The sequence below is a fragment of the Cyprinus carpio genome, chromosome A21 (genome assembly GCF_018340385.1).
Source record: "Cyprinus carpio isolate SPL01 chromosome A21, ASM1834038v1, whole genome shotgun sequence".
Lineage (NCBI taxonomy): Eukaryota > Metazoa > Chordata > Actinopteri > Cypriniformes > Cyprinidae > Cyprinus > Cyprinus carpio.
In genome coordinates this window covers 5,935,966-5,957,408 of record NC_056592.1, presented here as the reverse complement: position 1 = coordinate 5,957,408, position 21,443 = coordinate 5,935,966, and the positions used below count along the sequence as shown (strand labels likewise).

The 21,443-nt window shown below is 35.5% G+C and overlaps 2 protein-coding genes across 22 annotated transcripts in view; one reads left to right on the top strand and one right to left on the bottom strand.

Moving 5' to 3' along the window:
• Positions 1–2,041, top strand: part of LOC109089132 (E3 ubiquitin-protein ligase NEDD4-like) — a 71,741-nt gene extending 69,700 nt beyond the window's left edge. For all 21 annotated transcript variants that reach the window (XM_042778728.1, XM_042778727.1, XM_042778726.1 and 18 more), the window contains one exon: positions 188–2,041. In XM_042778728.1, coding sequence (XP_042634662.1) covers positions 188–290 — 103 coding nt within the window. In that variant the 3' untranslated portion in view covers positions 291–2,041. The remainder of the gene's footprint in view (positions 1–187) is intronic.
• Positions 2,042–10,479: 8,438 nt separating this feature from the next.
• LOC109045141 (alpha-protein kinase 2-like) lies at positions 10,480–19,939 on the bottom strand. The gene is made up of 5 exons (XM_019062993.2): positions 19,821–19,939; positions 15,944–18,113; positions 12,257–13,796; positions 11,132–11,285; positions 10,480–10,621 (listed from the first exon to the last, which is right to left on the bottom strand). The coding sequence occupies exons 2-5, from the start codon at positions 18,080–18,082 to the stop codon at positions 10,480–10,482; spliced, it is 3,975 nt and encodes a 1,324-aa protein (XP_018918538.2). The 5' UTR covers positions 18,083–18,113; positions 19,821–19,939.
• Between the last annotated feature and the right edge of the window lie 1,504 nt (positions 19,940–21,443).

Sequence of the window (21,443 nt, the reverse complement as noted above, 5' to 3'; positions counted from 1 at the left end):
ATCTCCCGGAGAAGGGATTTTTTTTTTTTTTTTTTACATTTACTTTTACTTTACTAAGGTATTGTGGGACCAAATACCAAAAAATGTTGGGAATATTCTGAAAAGACGTCACTCTCTTCTAATTTAAAAACAATACACTTTTTGCATCTAATTGACTTCGATGATAATTTGTTTTCTCCCAATGCAGCTTTAATCGTCTGGACCTCCCGACGTACGAGTCGTTTGAAGACCTGCGAGAGAAGCTTCTGATGGCGGTGGAAAACGCTCAAGGCTTCGAGGGCGTCGACTAAAGAAATCCCTTTATATCCATGCGATCTCCTAATGCAACTGACGAGCAAAGACATGAACAACACTCACACACACACACACACGTCTATACTTACATATACACACTCTCGAGTTGCCATTGTACAGCGGGATCCCAGCGGTTGCAGGTGTGTGATGTCAGCACAGTATATGCATGTAATCTGTCTAGCTGGAGCAGCTTTAGCTGTGAACTCGTTTGAATGCCAAACAACCCTGCAGTATCCCACAATTCATGCTCTCTCCTAACACGTTTCATTTTAAAATCCAGCTCTGAGGCCGTGGTAACTTTTATACTGATGCTAAATAAGAAATGTCAGTATTTGGGTGTGGCTTCAGAGTGGGCGTGGCCTTGATCCAGCATAAAAAAAAATCCCATTTTCCGTATTAATTTCACAAACATGATATAAGTTCAGTGAAGAGGCAAAAATTAACTCTCTTATCAGGTCTTACTTACACCAGATAACCTTAGGAATCACAGCCAGGATGAAGGGCATATCCTCTTCCTCCCTTATCCCACAAAGTACGCTAAGTTTCCCCTTCCTTCCTTCCTCCCTTCGTCAAGGATTATTTTTTTATCTAGCCAAGAAGCAAAGGGAATTGTTTTTAATAGTTTATTATTATCGCTGTTATTATGATACTGTTATCATTCTTACCGAGTAAACGGATATTTGTACCAACAATGTGGTTTACTATTTTAAACAACGTTATCGGAAATGCATCAGTGGCCTGGTTATATTCAATTCAACATCCATATAATTGTGGGTAAAAAAAAATAAAAAAAAAAATAAAAAAAAAATGATCAACATGATTATTGTATTGCTATGGAAACTGGCATGAACATGTATCTTGTGTTTCAATATGATTACGTAGTAATTATAAAGCTATTCTCCTTCTTGGTTGAGAGCAAAGATTGAAACGTGGACATGCATCAGACATGTACAGTAAATGAGTTTGTCTGAGAGGGTTTTCTTCAATTGTAATAAGTATTGTTCTTATCTTTATTATGATTATACCTGTTCATAATGCTGTAAATGAGTTTGTTTTGGGGGAAATACACGATTGGACTTTTACTGTACGTGTTAAATCTGTTTGAAGTATTAAAGAGCGGCAGAGTGAAGCTATCTCAAAAGCGCTGTGATTCAACACTGCAAGTCTTGTAGACTTTCAGGATGTAAACTTTCTGTCTTTATTTCTTTCTATCTTCTTCTAACACCACTGTACCTAAAAGGGCACTTTATTGATCACACGCTAGGGTCATGTTACCTGGTTTTTTTTTTTGTGAACTTGAATGTGATGGTCTATTTTGTTCTTTTAAAAGCACTCAGTTCCTTGGTGCAATATCTCTTGTTTATAATCGGCCTGCTGCTAACATATCCGATCACAGCTCGTCCCTACGGCTGATCTGGAGTCAGTCTGGTTCTTCAGTGTGAATCCGGATCAGCTCTGTAGGAACGACATCCGCCTGGAGTAAGACTTCAAACTGGTTCTTTTTCTGTTTTCTTTTCCAGTTTTTATCTGTACGCCTCCCCACTCACACTTTTAGGGCCGCTGTGGCTCTGTAGATTTGTGATAATATTATGATTATTATTATTATTATTATTGTTATAAATTACCCTTCCTCTTTTGTAGGGACAGTTCTTTTTTTATTGATGAGGAACATTTACTGTCTGGTTCCTGCTCACCATGAGACCTTGCGATTCGTATAACTTCGTTCAAAATAAACTGATAAATGGAATTTAGGTGTGCTGTCGTATTACTGATTTAACCGAAGAGTCTTGTAATGTTTGGCTAGTTGACACTAGAAACAATTCATTATCTTACTCAAGCATAAGTGACAGATTATACTAAATAAGACTTAAAAAATAGATCAGATGGGTTTGGATTTATTGATTTCAAGGTAAGCACATTCATGGTAATTCTACTTCTGTAACTGTTGGCAATCGGGTTTGTTCTAGGTTTCAGTTTAAGCTGAAGGTTGAGATAAAGTGTGTTCGGTCATTTACTGGAGTGTCCGAAGTCGAAGAAAAAGCAAACAAGAGGACAGAGAATTTTCCTTTATTGCATGGAGGGTTTGTTTTTACAGATATGCTGTTTTACATGTTCTGTTGTTTTGAACTGTTTCAACGCTGCAGGTACAGCTAACCAGGTGAAATCTGGCAACCATCTTTGTAATCTAGTTCAAGGCTGTGTTGACTTATCTGCAGTGTTGATTTTCTATGCTTTTATATGCTTAAACATTGCAAACCTAAATCATCTCTAAAATCTTCAAATAAGGGACTGATTTTATATATATATAGATATATAATATATATATATATATACACATACACCCAAAAACAACATACATACATACATACATATATATAAATGTGTGTATGTGTATATACCTACATGTGTATGTAGGGGTGAGCGGACATGATTGTTTGATGAATAGAAAGTTATTTAAAATAAATAAACCAATTTTATTTTTATTATTGTTTTTTTTTTGTGTATTTGTGTTTATGTTTTTTTTTTAAATATATATATATATGTGTGTGTGTGTGTGTGTGTGTCTTTACTGTCACTTTTTGTCAATTTATTGTGTCTTTTTTTGATTCACAGCATAATTATGATAACTTTGAAAAAAGCAGAATGCACTTTATTTATGTATGATTTATTTTTATGTGATGTATATTTTTATGTAAATTATAAATAATTTTAATGTGCAACAGCATTATCATTTTTGCTTTTTTTTCCAAGCCAAAATAAGTCTTTAAAATGTTACTTTATATTATACATTTGTTGTTGCAACTTGCGATAGTAACAGCGTATTATGTAACGTTAATTTAAATTTTCTTATATTATTCACTAAACAAAACTATGATTAATATGCATTATATTTTTTATATCCTACTGGCATTTCAAAAACCTATATATTTGTTTCCCGGACAGTTGATGCAGCACAATTTGACTGTCAAATCATGTTCATTTTTACATGAATGTTGCTAAACAAATGGTATGAGGCTCTGTTGAGCGGTGAAGGAAACTCAGTTCATTCACACGTGCAGTCGGACGGCTATCAGATCCAAGGACAAGCAAATAAAAGCGGCCTGTACACTTTATCAAGTGCTCTCTTTCTGCAATCACAAACAAGTCTGAACGCCAAAATCACCTGCACCTACGACATCACATCAGAGCCCGGGATACACAGAATGAGCTTCAGTAGCGGAAACCGCTTCACTACAAACTGGTAGTATGTTTGTCAACACTTCTTGGAAATTAGGTATGATTATGTGAGCGATATGTGAAATTGAATGGAATAAGCTTTAGACCTGCCCCCCCTGCTCTGTATTTAGGGACCTATCCCATTAGCAGGATGCTTCTGAAACCGTAAGAAAATATCTGGGCTTAACAAAAAAAAAAAAAAAAATAACTTAAAAAAAAAAATCTAAAGTAGCCATATTAAATATTTTAATCACTGATTCCATGTTTAAACAGGCATTTCAGGTGGTCTGACCCTTATTTATATCTCACAAGTGTCTTAAATTATTATTTTCATGGTTTCAGGTGTTATAGGTTCATTAAAACTTAGTGTGTTAGAGGAAATGATCTTTTTTTTTAAGTACTCCCAGGTTTTGGGTAAGTGACCTCGTCCCCACGTCATGCTGGATCAATACTTCTCTAAGCTTATCACAAAACTGTTTGACTAAACCCCCTGTAGGTACATATATGGAGGTTAAAGGAGAGTAGAATGAGCAGTCATGATATAGACTGGACTTGTTTCTCATTTTCGTGCAGACTGGATCACTGGGAGAGACGATGGGGGTGTGTGTGTGAGTGTTTTATAAAGTATATTGTGTTTTGTGAAGTGTTTCTTTTTCAGTGCCCTCACTATTCTTACAGCATGGAGGGTCATGTGGATCAGCCATCTGTACTGAACAGAGTCTGTGGTAAGTTGGATATATTGTCAAAAAATATATATATATATAATTATCAAGTGTCCATCAGTAGCTTCAAACAAATAGGAGAGTTCAAGAAGAGACGTCTCCTAACATTCTCAGTCAAAAAAAAAAAAAAAAGTTAACACTTTTTTTCAGCAAGCATGCTTTTTAATTGATCAAAAGTGTCAGTATATTTTGAAGTAGTTTATACATTTTCCGGTTTCATTTAAATTTTAATTGAAAACTTTTTTTTTTTTTTTTTTTAATTTCAGTTTTACTAATTTTAGTAAGTTGAACAAAATGAAAATGAGAAATATTGCCTTGGCAACTAAGTCTTTTATATTTCATATAAATATAAAATCATTTTATATTTATATTTTAAGTCAACATTTTACTACAAGCATTGAATTTTAATTACAAGCAATTTTTTTTAGTTTTAGTTAACCCAGGAGTAAAAACATAATGTTACAAAAGATTTCTATTTCAAATAAATGCTGTTCTTTTTAACTTTACTCATCAAAAATCATGAAAACAAATAGAAAATGTTTCAGCATATTAGAATGATTTCTGAAGGATCACATGACACTGAAGACTGGAGTGATGATGCTGAAAATTCAGCATTACGTCACAGGAATAAATTACATTTGACAATATATTAAAATAGAAAATGGTTATTTTAAATTTGAAAAAAAAAAATGTTTTAAAGTTCAGCCTGACCTTACTTAAAGTGCCACATTAATATATTATATTAATATATTTACATACTTCATGACATTGCAGTCATACTTGTATATGACATTAAAATCCCATATTGAATTAACAACTGAAATGTTTATCTGAACAAACATAGCTATATAGTGTTTTTGGTTACTTTTTATTTTCACTAAAATATGTTTGAGCTCAATAACGGGAGTACTCTCTGTCGAAGATTCCTGATCTAAGGCATAACTGATCATTTAGAAGAGACCATCTGCACAGTTCCCGTCACTATCCACTCCACTGACAGACGTGTAAACACACAACGATAACCACTAACATTCGCACAAGACCAGAGCGAGAGCCAGCTGCTGAACGAAAGACAATTCAAGTGCAAGTGGTTTAGATAAAAGTTCAGCTATCACAGGTGAAAAAATGCTACTATTTACTTTTACTATTAGCAAAAACAAGGCTGTCACTTTCTCTCCTGTCTTTCTAGACTGTCATTCTGTCGTCCTCCTGAGCTGTGGAGTGTGACAATGGTGTTTGTATCCTGTGTTGTCAAACGCCATTATCACACTAAATAGCCACGGTGAGACCTCACAACCACCTCAGCCAATCAGCACAGAGAAACACATTACTGATGATGGACTCTATTGTGTTGTTGTGATGTGAAACACTTTTGTGTTTTTGAGTGTGTGTGTGTGTTATGCAGAGTTGTTGATTTTTTGGTATGCCTGAAATAGATGTAGGTGTAAGTGATGTTGTTTGTTTTGTGTGTGTTGTGCCAGTTGCCAGACAGTATGCATGTCATGTGACACACTTTCTTCATATTTTGTTCAGTATTAGTATCATATCATGACAATAAAGAAACTAGCAAGTTCTGGAAGTGTTTTAATGGGTCAAGAGTTATTTGAAATTCAGCAAGAATGCATTAAATTGATCAAAAGTGACAGTAAAGAAGTGCCATGTTAGTATCATTAGTTTTATGAAGATTTTAAATAGGTTTTATATATGCAGTTTTAATTTTAATTGTTTTGGAAATTTTTGTAATTTTTATCAGATTTATTACATATAGTTTTTTTTTTTTTTTAGTTTTAGTAAACAAAAAATTTAAATGTTGAAATAAAATCTGAAACATTTTAAAAGTTTAAATATTTTTCAATATTAAAAAAATATAAGTATATAGATTAATATTTGTTTTTTTACATTTTACTTTAAGCTAATGCTTATATGAAATTTTGTATATGTAATAATAAAATTTTAATTTTTAGTTTTAGTTTATTTTTCTTTTTACTTTGATTTTACTTAGGATGGCAAAATGAAATTTAATTTTATTTTTTTAATGTTTAATGTTTATTGTTTTTTTTTTTTTTTATAATTTTATAAATTGTTACATTTATTGTTCTTTATATTTTAGTTTACGCTAACATGAATGTAAAATAAGTAATGAAATGATTCAAGTAATTTTTTTAAGTTTGTGATCAAAAATAAAGGCCAGACTCAAAGAAAACAAAAATACTTATTCATGCACAACATATTCAGAAGAGATCAAAGCCAATACAAGACGATTGTGGTTCAGTCAAGAATCTGCTAACCTTTGTCCTTCAATCCACATTCACTAAGACTACTAATAGATAAGACTATCTAGATTTGCAGAAAATAGCTACAGTAACATCACAGTTTAGAATTTCAGGTGATTCATTCGTGCAGTTCATTAACATTAACAGGACAAATACATGGCTTCAAACGTGTGTGCTTATATATAGCAGTGAGGCAATAAGTCATTTGACTTTGGAAGGATGATGGAAACGTGAAGGTGGAGGATTGTCATTCTTACTGAGGCAAATCAACAGCTGTTTACTAGGGCAAGTGTACAAACTTTTCCACAGTATCAGATTCATCACCTCATCCTTCCCAGAGACAGTGTGGATGATTTTTTTCAAAATGTTTTAACATTGAAAATGAGATGTTTTAAAATTTAAAATTATAGGCTTCAAACATTCTTTTACCGTGTTGTACATTAATCTCACTCATGTCTATTTAAGATTTAGCATTTTAAGAAACTAAGTACTTATTGCACATATTGTAACAAACAATCATAATAACATGAAGTTATTCAGAAGTGCCAGTAGGCTAATAATAAAGAATCAGATGGCAGCACCACTGGCACGACTTTTCAACAAAGCAAATCAGGATAAAACACAATAGCTGATATTTCTTTGGTTAAAAAAAAAAACTGAATTATCAATTCTCAATCCACTCACCCCTTTAAAAACATAAAAAAAGAAATAAAAATCAATTATAAGCTCATTTAAAATGGCACAAAAGAGCTCTCAAGAAAGAAGTAAGCTCCCTACTGTCCTTACAGATGAATGTCATCTTACATTTAAAGAAACATCTCAGAAACACGTTTGTCCCTGAGCAAGACTTCATTGATAAAAATGGCAAAGACTAGCAGAAGTCCAGAGTTTCTGTCTGATCAGGATTTGCCGTTCAGTACAGGACCGAAGGTTTTTTTCTTTGGGGCGGGTTGTGTTTTTGGCTTTGGTTTTGGCTTGGGCTTGGGCTGGAGGGACGTCAGGCCCAGAAGCTCACAGTACCTGTTACACAGATGCAGAACCTTGAACTGATCAATGAAGGACGTGGCACAGTTTCCCCTGAATCCCTTATAGCTGCAAAGATAAAAATCACACAGTACCTGTTACACAGATGCAGAACCTTGAACTGATCAATGAAGGAGTAATAATTTAAATACTTATTTTAAAAATTATTATATTGAGATTATTAGATACAACATTATATTGTACATTCTTTCCAATAGAATTGAAACACTAGTTCCTCATTTATATGTACATATTTAAATATAATTTAAACATATTTAATATATATATTTAACTGTATTAATATATCACATTTTTAAAGAATACATTTGCAATAGTTTTACATATTTCAGTTTCATACCCACACCTGGACATAAAAGAGGAAATTTGTGGTGATAAAATTTTTATGCATCACTCCCTGCAGGATTCAAATTCACATCCTTCTCATTTTATTTGTGGTGATTGGATTTTTATGAGTAAATTTGTGGTGGTTTAGTTTTTACATCCTATTTCATGTTTTAATATGCTTGGTTATTTAAGCTTGATTTTTTACCCTGCATATCTCCCAGTGCTGGAAAGGCGCAGCATTTCTGTCCCGCCTCAGAGTCTCTGCGCATCAGGTTGATCTCCTTCCCATCCTTCACTGAGTACTTCACAAAATCTCCCAGCAGCTCCTCCTCCAGCGTGGCGTAAGGGATGTTGTTAGACGGCCGGTGCACCAAATAAATAGGGATGATTCTGGGAATTTAAGGACAATTTAATGAATAAATAAAAATTATGTTTTGGAATAAAGTGTGTCCTAGAGCCTTATGAAATGTACACTACCATTCAAAAGTTTACTTTTTTTTTTTTTTTTTTTTGCTTTTTTTAATGGAAATTACCATTTTTCATGATTTTTATTGTTTGATTTTGTTTGTTTGATTGATTTAAATTGATTGAAAGTGGACATTTATAGAGTCATTTTTTTATTTAATTTTTTTTTTTTTTTTTTTTTATTATTATAATTATCACGGTTTCCACAGCAGTACAACTATTTTCAACATTAATAATAATAAGAAATGCTTCTTGAGCAGCAAATCAGCATATTAGAAAGATTTCTGAAGGATCATGTGACACTGAAAACTGGAGTAATGATGCTGAAAATTCAGCTTTGCATCACTGGAACAAATTACATTTTAAAATGCATTCAAATAGTTATAATAAAATAAAACACTTATTTGAAATTACACAATATCACAAATTTTACTGTATTTTTTATATATAAAATAACTTGAATGGTAGTGTAGATGTTACTTTAATTAGAAAATCTTTGCTAACCCTTAAAAGTTCAGCTGTATCAAATTCAAACCCTAAGAATGTTTTATTTGTTGAATGTTTTTAATTTTTCACATTTAAATTTTAATTTAGTGTTGAGTTGTAACAATACAGATCCTCTATGTACAATTTTCCCAGTACTTTTTACACTTCACAAGTGTGTATTGTTACACTTACTCTGGCAACTCTCCAAATGATTCTGCAGACTTGGCCACACTGTTGTACGCTTTAATATATTCCCTGGCGGTATTCTGCACATGACATTCCTGGTTAATGTAGAAAAAAAGAATCAGTCCCAAATCTCCTTAGGTTAATTTCTTAATTAAACATCTCCCTGGAGACATCCACTCTCACCTCCACAGCCAGGCTGTAGTTCTTCTGGACAAGCTCCTCATTATTTTGGTCCCATAGCCGATGGCATTGTGTACTTTCAGGACGCAGGGATGGCCGGGGTTGAAGCTTGGCAGATTGCCTTCTCTAAGAGTGGTTCTGAAAGCCTTGCGATGCATGCCTTCTCCGAAGTGGACCTTTTCAGTCACGATGCTCGCTGGTTGATTCTCTCCAAAGTATTGATCCGAGAGAAAATCTTCCTTAAAGAGAAGTGGGCTGCACTGGATGTTCTCCTCATCGCCATCCACAACCCTGGGCTCAGCTGGGAGATAATAGCATAAATAGGATTTACACATATACAGAGATGCCAGATTTTCATAAAAGAAACAATTCATCATACTCTTCATAATAGTTTAGCTACTCATAGGAACAGTAGATTCTATAGAAATGTCTGTTTACCTGGTTGATCATGACTGGGTGTGTATTTTTATAATCAGTGATGTGATGAATTTTTTTAAAGTTTTGTGTAAATGTGGTGTAATAAGTATTCTTGTTTGTTTTTTTCTTGTTTTTAGAGATTCAAAGTGAGAATTGGTTTCCCAGACACAAACTCTACGTATTTGACACTAAAATTTGGAAATATATACACTATCCTTCAAATGTTTGGGGACATTACACTTTTTTTTTTTTTTTAAGAAATTAATGCTTTTATTTAGCAGGGACACACTAAATTGATCAAACGTGGCAGTAAAGATTACAATGCTACAAAATAATTATTTCTCATAAATGCTGATCTTTTCAAATTTCTATTCTTGGTTTAATAAGAAATGCTTCTTAAGCAGCAAGTCATTAAAATGATTTCTGAAGGATTAAAAGACTGACGTAACAGCTGCTGAATATTCAACTTTGGCATCATTGGAATAAATTACATTTTAAAGTATATTAAAATAGAAAATACCTATCTTAAATTGTATTAATATTTCATTTTAATGTTTTATTTATTCCTTTTACAATTATTATTATTATTTTTTTATCATATAAATACAACCTATAAAACAAATGCACACATGCATACTTAAAGAATGTACTTCATTGACAGCCGAACTGTATCAAATGCAATGAGCCATTTTGGTAGCAGAATAAATCTTTGCCTGGCTTTCTTTCATTTTTTTATGTTTTTTTTTCAGTGCTTATTATTTTGATTATGAGTTCCTGCTAAAACTTTCTGCTTAGTCATGGAGTACATTATTAGATTATTATATTCTTTTTTTATAGTCTTTAATCATTAGTCTGGTAGGGAAAGCAGTCTTTTATATTTTACTCTGAGGTGTGATGTTGTTCTGTGGTGTAAGAAGAAGTGTTTGTTGGCGTTTTTTGGTGTGTTTTTGTAGAGCTATATATTTTTTATAAGCCTTTTTGGTTGTCAAAGTGAAGCGGCTGTCATCCTTCTCTCTACAGAAAAAAGAAAAACATTTTACTGAACATTTATAGTAAATTAGTAACCCTTCACACATCTTGGCAAATGGCACCAAGTACAGTGGTCAACACAGACCATGTGTTCATCCCCGAATCTTGATTATATGCAGTATAACTGCAATTACAAATCAGAAGTACCATTCTGGAAAGAAGAGGCCTGTTTGAGAGAGTCTGAGGCACAGTCAGCATTTAGTAGGAATGAATCACACTGTTATGTAAAAGGTTCATTTTGCTTCCACTCCAAGTCATGGCTGAATCACCAGAGCTCTGATGTTCAGTCAGGTCTCTGCCAAAATTTACAGCAGATTTGGACAAGAACTGGACAAGAGTGCGAGTGAGTGGTAGTGGTATATAGTTATGTTGTTGTAAATGTGGTCTTCTCAGTTAGCCAATTCCATTTGGAATCTTAATTTTGGAACCAGAGTCAGATGATAAAGTAGGTAGATAATGTGAAACGGGCCAATAGGAAAAGAGGGGTTTTCTTACACTTTGTTTATCTCTGACAGAACTGTTCCTTCTTTAGTCCACTTAATGGTGGCATCAGGTGGGACAGGCCTGAACTGGCACCAAAGCAAGATGTTCTGGGGGTCATCAGGGACTGGGTCAGCCTGGATCTCTGAGACTACACGAGGAACCACAACTACAACAAAAACATAGAAAAATGCATCATTTACAGTCCATTTTACAGAAATTTATTTGATAACCTGCTTCCATTTTATTCTACATCCAAAAAAAAAAAAATCTTGAATCATCCTAAGATTATTAGCTGGTCCTCCTAAGGGGCTGTTTACACAACAATGTTTTCAGCCAAAAACGGGAATTTTTTTATGTTTTGCCTGTTTGTTTACACGACAACGGTGTTTTGGGGATTGGAAATGCATATTTTTGAAAACGGGTTTCAAAGCGCAAGTATTTGAAAATGCCACCGTTATCGTTTCCATGTAAACACCCAAAATGGGAATCTTTGAAAAAGGTGACGTCATGCGCGTGCATAGTACGTGTTAGGTATGTAGACATGCGCAGCACATGTCGATTTTAAAGGCAAGTGCAAACAAACATACGAAACAGTGGTGGAGTACATGGTACTGTTGTTGCTGCTCAAGAGTTTGCTAACGCTTCTTCAGCAAAGTGTGAAATTACTTTACCAATATTACAACCAACAGTGTAGATGCTTCATATACAACATATAATTGTCACTTCTTTACAGGTACTGTTTACTAACAAGGTGACAGCGCCAACTACTGGCATGGCATACGTAATACAGCGTATTAACTAGAATGATAGACAAGCTAAACCAGCTAAGACCAGCAAACCACATCAGACTGGGTCAAATTGGATGATTCTGACATTTCTGACTCAGGAACACATACTATAAAAACACAAAATGTTAATGTTTAGGGTTGTGGGGTGTTGATTCTTGATGGTGGTGGGGATTTTGGGTTTAGTTTAACACACCTGAACTAGTTAAACACACCTGAACCAGCAAGTGTGTTTTTGGCAGATTGAAGGTAAACTCTGCCAGACATTAGGCCCCTGGGAGCAGAATTGGACATCCCTTTTCAAAAGGATTGATATTTAATATGAAGTTAAACAGGAATGCATTTGGAGAACCTTCTTTGGGTGTTGAAGTCTTCTGCTTGACAACCTCACTGTAAGCTCTCCGGGTCGTATCTTCTCCATCTTTTCTTGCCTGGCGGAAAATTGCGGGCAGCTGTGGCCTCGTCCTTATTGGAACTGCCCCAGACAAGTTGTCTGTGATTCGCCTGCGCTTGATGTCATCATTCAGCATGCTGGATAAACACGTGCTCAGAGAATCTGAGGTGCACGTCTTATTTTCCATCATGGCTGTGTTAATGGCATCTACTCTGAGTTTTATAGGAGTGGCTTTCTGGGTGGCATTTACGCCGTCAGGGTCCATCTTGGCTGCAAAACTCCCACTGTGGTGTACTTTGGGTCTCACTGACATAACTTTCTGAATGCTTTGTTTGTTCGTAATCTCCAAATTGGGAGGATGAGCTGCTGGTTTATCCAGACCATTTGACGTCACCTTCACATCAAGGTTCTCGGTCTTGCCAGTCACACTCTTCTGTGTGTTTCTGCTCCCTAAGTCAGTCAGTTGATCATTCTCTGGCTTTGGCGTCCCATGCTGCGCATACTTCTTTTTCTTCTTCCCTTGGGTTTTAGGAATGATCTTCTCTGTGATAACGATGGTCTCAACGACAGTAACTGGACGATCTTCACAGCCCCCTCCTTCTGACTTGAATTCATCTTTCGCCTGGGATGGGGGCTGAAGATCTTGTTTTTTTGATGTTTGAATCCTGTGTTGCTGCTTCTCTGCTGGCTTCTCCTTATGTTTCGAGTGTGTTTTACAATCTAAAGAAGTTTTGGAAGTCTTGTGAGGCATGTTGTCTGTTTTCAGTCGTTCCTCACAGTTTAACAAAGAAAACTGACTTAAATTGGGTTCTTCCAAGTCTAGAGTTACATATGCAACAATTTTGTCCACAGATACCATAAAACGTTGTCCAGTGAGTAAAATTAACTTAGAAATTTCTTTGTTGATGTCACAGGTATCAGTGTACCCTGCTTTTCTCCTTGTATCCTTGATGGAAGGATCATCTGAATCTCCACAGGATGAAGATAAAGATTGGTCAGGCCAAGTATGAAAGCGATCTTCAGAAGAATCTTCACTACTGATTGGTTTTTGATCACTCTTAAGGTGTATCTCATTAATAATCCCTTTAGGTGGAAGGTCTAGATCAGCCTGTGGACTTTTCAATAGACTATGATGAAGAAAAGTATTTCCAGTACCGAGTGGAGCAAATGGCATAATAAACTGTGGAAATGTATTTCTTTCCTCTTCTCTTGGCTTCACGGTACAGTCCTTGGTGTTAAAATGCCCAAGCGATTCATTTCCTTCAGCAAGTCCCACCTCAGAAGACACGTGACTGTTCGATTGAGAGGGACATGTGTGGAGAGCAACATCGGAACTGTGATGCCGCTCCTCGCCACTCACACTGTCAGTTAAATTCTTGTCACTAATGTAAGCCGAGATCCTTTGAGAAGTAAAACTGTTTTCACGTTCCTCCTCGAAGACCAACCCAAGTTGGGAATCTTTGTCTCCAGTCACCTCAACCAGCACATTTCCTTCTGACTGAAACACAAAAACATTGGAAAAAAACATTAAATGTCATGGAGAAGATGCAGAGTTCTATCTAGAGACAAGAATTTAGAGGCAGACAGCACAGGAATTGAAGAATTTGTATTATTTGTCAAGTCAATTTAGGCCTATTCTCATCCAAACTACATTCAGCTGTTTGTTTACATACCTCACTAAGGCGATGGTCTGCCTAAAACAAAAACCATTATGCTTTCATGCTGCAGTCTAAAGCCACATGTGGTTGGCAATGGAAGGAATCATCTCTATTATAGTGATCACAGCCACTGTGTAATGTAAGGGAACCAATCACAGCTCTCCCGCTATCTCAGGGGTCTGTGGGATTGGAGAAACTGTCGTACAGTACGACACAGAGTTTGGGAGCAGGGCTCGTATTTCGGCCCTCAGCTGTGCTCGTGCCCCTCACCCATTGCCTCTCCAGTTCCTCTTTTGCTCTTTGGTCTATTATCATCCTCCGGCCTCTATAATTAGTCTGCATTTCTGTTTATCAGTATTTTTCTCTGCACCTCACATTTCTTCAGCAGCCACAGCTGTCTGTCATGAGGAGGGTGGTGAATGTTTAAGTGTCAGTGAGTGCGTTTGAGCCATACTTTGGTGATGGGTTTGTCAAAAATGGCTCCAAAAAGTTAGCTAAATCACACCAAACGGGAGTTATATATATATACTCACACTGTCAGTTAAATTCTTGTCACTAATGTAAGCCGAGATCCTTTGAGAAGTATATTTCAAGTTCCTCCTCGAAGACACACACAAGTTGGATAATATATTTACAACCACACATTTGGAAACAATTACATTATTTTATTAAATGTTTTTGAAAAAATGTTTTCTGGTCTCATTGAAGGCTCTGAAGTTATTTGATCAAAAAATACAGAAAAAAACAGTAATATTGTGAATAGATACTCTTTTTAAAAAAAGAGAAATTTATTCCTGTGATGCCAATGGCATCAGTAACATCCAGCCTTGTGTACATTCTCCAGTCAAAATGATCATCTGAAATCATATCTAATATGCTGATTTTTGTGTCGAACAACCGGTTCTGCTGTCTTAATATACATGTGAATGAATACGGTTGAAAAGAACTGCATTCTATCTTCTAATAATTATTAATTCTAACTCTTGCTTACCCACTTTTTATCAAACGCCTGAATTAAAAGTAGTACAGTGGTGCATGACCCCAAGGAACTGCCAGTAGTGTGCTGTGCCCCTTACAAAATATTTTATAGTTCCTTTTTTACTTTTTATTCACAAATGTATCCTAAAAATTGTATCGCATGTTTCCAAAAAATATAAGGCAGACAGCAGCAAAGTTTCCACACCTTTGATAATGTTAAAGGTGGATCATTGTGAGTAATGCTAAAACTTTGCATCACATGAAATTAAGCTCAGTATAATAAGTTAGCCTAAATTGTGTCACTATTCTGTGGAATGCAGGCGTCGATGACGCAGAAGAGTACTTTAAATAAATAAAATGTTCCACTAACTTTTGGTCTGTAATAATAAAACTGTTTATAAAACTTTTGGTCTGTACTGTATATAAACTGTTTAGTATATGTTTAGTGTGTGAGAAAGAGAAAGAGAGTGTGTGTGTACATTCTGAAGTGATATTTTTTGTGTGGTAATGAAAGTGTTCCACACATGTAAGACCTATTAAAGGAAATGTTAAAGGTGACAGGCTATTTAAGATCATGTTCTGTCACTATGTGGAAGATTTTAAATAATGGAAATGGCCACTAATAAAACAATATCAAAAAATACCAATGTTTTGTTGGACGTTACCACAATAATACCACGTTTTCGGAGGTGTACCATTGTATTCTTTTTACTACAGTAGCTACCTATGGTATGTGAATACAGTAAGCATTTAGTATCATGTTTATGCATGAGGATACCACCACTGAACAATGGCTCTACCAAAGTACTCTTTGGTTTTAGAATTTAAATGGTTTTAAATTTTGCATTCAATATGTGGTTATTTCAGTACAGTCAACCAAAACTAACCTTTAGTTTGAAATGCAAATCTCTAAATGCGAATTGCAGAAGAGCAAAAGAAAACTCCGTCAAAACACCAGAGTCTACATCTGCCTGTGCTAATTGTATTTGAAATGTGATAGTCATCTCACCTTTGCACTCCAAAACTCTCCAGGGGTGTGCTGACTTCCATAATGTTTGGCACTGACCTCATTTGCAGGACACTTTGATGCATTAAGCGTATCCAAGACTGCATTCTTATCTGTTTTATGGCATTCAGACCTCTCTAATAAACTCATGTTGTTCTCCATTGTTGTATTGTCCTGTCTGTCTGAGTCTGAATGAGAAGGAAGTCCATCTCTATCTCCTTGTTTAAAAAGAGTTCCATTAGTGTTATCAGACTCAACTAGTCCTCTACTCAAGGCTTGACCTGGTTCTTCTGATTCTAAGAGATTCAGGGACAGACACGTCAGTCCAGTATTGTTTGCATTATCAGGACTTGTCCTTTGCTCCAAAAAGTCATCCTGGATTGCCATACTGAGCTTAAAACCAGTGCTTGAAGTGTTAGCGCTGGTGAAAGAGTCTTCTGAATAGGTGTTAACTGCCTGGAACCAGTCTGAAAGTGCACTAGCCCAGCTGTCTGAGGATGACCGCCTCTCAACAGGTGGAAACCTCAGCTCCCAGTCTTCAGTGTGGCAGTCAACTGAAATGTTCTCCCTCCTGGAGTAATCAGAGGCTTTTGTGTTGTCTGGATGGGCCATGGGGGGGCTGGGAGAACACGAACGACCCCACTTGTCGAAAATAGCACTCTCATCCTCTTCACCTGCCAAGATCTGGCGTGCATCCAGCCACAACTCGCTACCAGCCTCAACATCACGTTCTGTTCTTGTGAACTTTAAGCAAGCACCGTCGATCTCCTCAGAACAGTTATCTAAATCTCTATTCGTGACAGTTGTTGGGCAAGGGATCACTTGTGAGAGATCCTTCTCATGTTTTTCACCAATCTGTACGGTTTCGTGCATGGATTGAGGGAAAAGTGACTCTATTGTCTCACTTGGATCATTGCTACAAGTTGCCACCCAATTGATGTCCAAAGGGAATTTTGTATCAGTCATTCTGTCAAGTATGGAATCATCCGTTCTGTTGGATTCTGATTCCGTTACATCATATTTTGAATCCCGTAGAAGATTCTGAACCATTTGGGTTAAAACGCCAGTGCAAAACTCAACATTTAAGGAAGCTAAGTCTTGATTTACAGTCTGAATGATCCCACTGTCATTGCCTGGCATGTCAGCTGTTTCCAACACATTGTTGTTCAACCCCAAAGTGTCTAATAATGTTGAGGCATGTGTTAAGATGTTTACAGTGTCTGCTTCATGCAAATCAGCCAAAGATAGATGAATTCCAGTTTTCGGATCGTCTGTCTTTGGTATATGAGAGGTTGTGAAGCCACAAAATGTCAAGTCATCTGCAATGTCATGCATTTCTGGATGAGTTTTATATGCAGTCGCCACTTCCACTGCTGCATCAACACCTTCAGATGAATCCTGGCAAGTCTGGATGAGGGATTGAGAGGAAGCTGCATCAGTCTCATTGCTTGCAATCAAGCATGAGCTTTGCTCACTATTCATTACATCAGAGACAGTGTTTACCAAGGGGTTATTATCATTAGCCATTTGGCTAACCTCAAGTCCAGTGCTCTCAGAGGAGACATAACGGTTTAAAATGGTGTCTTGGCTCTTTTCTTCTTGCCTGTTGTCTTCTGTTAATAATAGAACTTCTGGACTCAACAAATTATCATGAGCCTCATTTGGATCAGCTTTACTGTTTGAGTCCCTATGTTTGTCATTTTGATTATTGTCCATTAGGTGAATTAGTTTAGGGATGTTAATACTGTTTGAGATATTGTCAGTCTCCTTTACAGCAGCAGTACTGAAGTCACAATTGTCACTTTTATCATCATTTGGATGATTTATTTGAATTTCTATCATTGCAGTGGGATCCAGGGACCGCCTTAAGACTAAACCACTCTCATTTTCCCTTTTAATGTTTGTACTATGGATCTCAGAAGTCCCGTCCTGCTGCGGAACTGGCATTAATCCTGAGCTTCCTGAGGCTGGATTAGGGTGTTGATCAGGGACTGAACTGCATCTGTCATCTGTCTGGTTGTCTGTGGCACGGGCAAGCTCATTTTGCTCTATGGGTGGTGAAGCGAAGGAAGAGTTGACAGCATCTGTGTCCAAGAACAGCAGATTGTCTGGGACGGCCATGTCAACCCGCTCAGCTGTCATCTCCTCTCTCTGGATCACTGAACACACGTCACTGCAAGAGAGGAAATGGAAGAAGAGAAAAAAGAAAACAAGAAACAGTTAGACGCATCGAAAATTAGAGCTATAGATCATTTTTTGAAGAATCGTAAATTAGAGATATGGATTGTTTGAAGAGTAATGTGGATTTAAGACATTGTAATGTGATTTTCTTTTTTTTGTATTTTGCCTTGGAGTAATATGGTATAATACTATGGTACATGAATATGTTTATCACTCATCTGATACTATCAGTACACCATTGTACAACCAAAGTTAATAACTAAGCATTTAATACTAGGTTTTTCCATTACAACCAGATTTTTGACATTGAACTAAGCATTAAATACTAGGTTTTTATATATATAGTATATATATATATATATATATATATGTATGTATATGTATGTATGTATGTATGTATGTATGTATGTACAGTACAGGTCAAAAGTTTGAAAACATTACTATTTTTAATGTTTTTGAAAGAAGTCTCTTCTGCTCATCAAGCCTGCATTTATTTGATCAAAAATACAGAAAAAACTGTAATATTGTGAAATATTATTACAACTTAAAATAATAGTTTTCTATTTGAATATATAAAAAAAAAAAAATTATTACTCCTGTGATGCAAAGCTGAATTTTCAGCATCATTACTCCAGCCTTCAGTGTCACATGTAACATCCAGTCTATCACATGATCATTTAGAAATCATTCTAATATTCTGATTTATTATGAGTGTTGGAAACAGTTCTGCTGTCTAATATATTTGATGAATAAAAGGTTAAAAAGAACTGTATTTATTCAAAATAAAAAAAATAATATAATAATAATATATTCTAATAATATATTTTCTTTACTATCACTTTTTATCAATTTAACACATCCTTGCTGAATAAAAGTATTGATTTTATTTAAAAAAAAAAGAAAAAAAAATTACTGACCCCAAATTACTGACCAGTAGTGTATATTGTTATTACAAAATATTTATATTTTAAAAACATAGCTTCTTTTTTTTTTTTTTTTTTTTTTTTTTTTAATTTTTATTCATCAAAGTATCCTAAAAAGTATCACATATTCTGAAAAAACTGTTTCCAACTTTGATAATGAATCATCATATTTTAATGAATTCTAAAGGATTTGATAATGAATATCCTAAAAATTCAGCTTTGCATCACATAAATAAATGATAATTTAAAGTATAATAAGTTTAAAAACAATTATTTTAAATTGTAATAATATATCACAATATTACATTTTTTTTTTCTGTATTTTTGATCAAATAAATGCGGCCTTGATGAGCAGAAGAAACTTCTTTCAAAAACATTAAAAATAGTAATGTTTCCAAACTTTTGACCTGTACTGTATATATATATATATGTGTGTGTGTGTGTGTATGTATGTATGTATAAAGTTGTGTGGTGTACTTATTCAAAATGTTAACTTGATACTGTAATAAAAAGTAGTAGAAATTCTAAATCAGCTAATGGTGAAAAGCCATGCATGTTAGAATAATATGACTAAATAAGAAAACAGTATTCTTTAAAAATACCTTTTAGTCACTATACCAATGTACAGTGTCACAGAAAACAATAACTTATAAACACAGTAAAATAATAACTATAAAGTCATGTCATTCAAATAAATTAAAATTGGATTCAATTTTTTTTATTTCCAACTAGCAGCCAAAGCCATAAAACCTGACGCCCTTTGACAGACTCGTTACCTCAGTTTGGACACATCTGTTATGAGCAATTGAGTCCAAAGATCTCACTCTTAAAGCAGCCAGTGCTCAGCATCAGATCCCTGCAGGCAGAACACAAATGGTTTGTCCTGAGAGAGAGAGAGAGAGAGACAGAGAGAGAGAGAAAGAGAGAGAGACAAAAACCCAGACAATGAAGCAGATACCTTTTTTTACATCCAAATGGGCAATAATACTCAACGGTGATGTAGGTCTGGAGAATATGAGGTTCACGTAAAGCTGACAGGTCTTGGGGGTTTGGGGAGAGGGTTTATTTTTAGTCCACATCCCCCTTAGTTCAAAGTGGGTTACCTGATAGCAGAGACATGTGCCATGCCGGACGATTTTCACTTCACAGCTATATTTGCCTGCCTTGCGATCATCAGAGTTGACAAACATCATGAAGATCATCTCTGAGGTGTTTTCATCTGTGAGCCCAGAACAAGATTATTACTGTCAGAACAGTGGAGCAGAATTTGACATTGAAAGCTATTTTAATGCCTCTCAGAGGTGCTCAGGGGCGAGTGTTTATCCTGCATCGGTGTTGCAGACACAGACAGAGGGTTTTTTAAAATAAGAAATGTTTAAAGCTCCACAAGGAGGATCTGATCTACAAGCTTTGATGCAGAGGAAGAAGACTGCAATGTTCTCAGAAGTGCTTCGTTCTTTCCTTTCCAAGATCTGCGTCTCCTTTACCTCCACACTCTCTCTTTCTAGCACACACATCTGTAATGTGAGGTGGCCTTCCCAACAGGTGCATTTAATTCGAGGAACACACAGTTATGGAAACTTGCTCTCTCTGTCTTCACATCTAATTCATGAAACTGTCAACAAGCACCATGCTTGATTTTTCCTATCTATTGTGTTATTCAAGAAACAAATGACCCTGTAAAAAGAAATCTGTCATCATTTACTCTCCCTCATGTTCTCATTTGAAAAAAAAAAATGATTATTTCTTTTTTTAAATAATGCAATACAATTATGATTTTACTTCTCATGCAATCATAAGAACAGAACTTTCAAGCTTAAAAATTATGCAAATGCACAAGTAGTCCATGCAACTTTATGCTTTATATTCCAAGCCTTTTCAATGTGGTGAATGGATTACAAACTGACAAAATTTGCATGCAAAATTTCCTGCAAAGGATGCGAAATGAGGTTCAATATGAAGTTAAATATTATGGCAATTCCTTTGAATCCAAAGTTGAGTTCATCAAAGCATTTCATTGTCATGTTTAATATCTCCCACAATTTGTGTGTCTCTTGGATGCAACAAATTTACCCGACATACTCTGGCTTAGGGTTGGCACAGGTCAAGAAACCTTTAAGCTTTGCAGGCTGTTAAAATCACACTGAGGTTTCAGTCTTTAGAATGTGTTGCCTTATGATTGATCCCTGTGGGAACATAATGTCTTCACTCCTTCAGTGTCCTGCAAAGCTCTGAGGGCGTAAGCCCCTGACTCCAGTCTGTGTCCTGAGACCGGGTCATAAAGAACACACACACACACACACACACACACACACACACACACACACACACACACACACACACACACACACACACACACACACACACACACACACACACACACACACACACACATTCCT

What these genes read in the sequence shown, in the direction of transcription:
- LOC109045141 (XM_019062993.2), bottom strand. Translation starts at nt 18,082, where the DNA reads ATGACAGCTGAGCGGGTTGACATGGCCGTCCCAGACAATCTGCTGTTC. An exon ending in GACTTCAACACCCAAAGAAG is followed by an intron (nt 11,286 to 12,256) that starts GTTCTCCAAATG and finishes TTTTTGTTGTAG; the next exon opens with TTGTGGTTCCTCGTGTAGTC. An exon ending in CTGTCAGAGATAAACAAAGT is followed by an intron (nt 10,622 to 11,131) that starts GTAAGAAAACCC and finishes TTTTTTCTGTAG; the next exon opens with AGAGAAGGATGACAGCCGCT.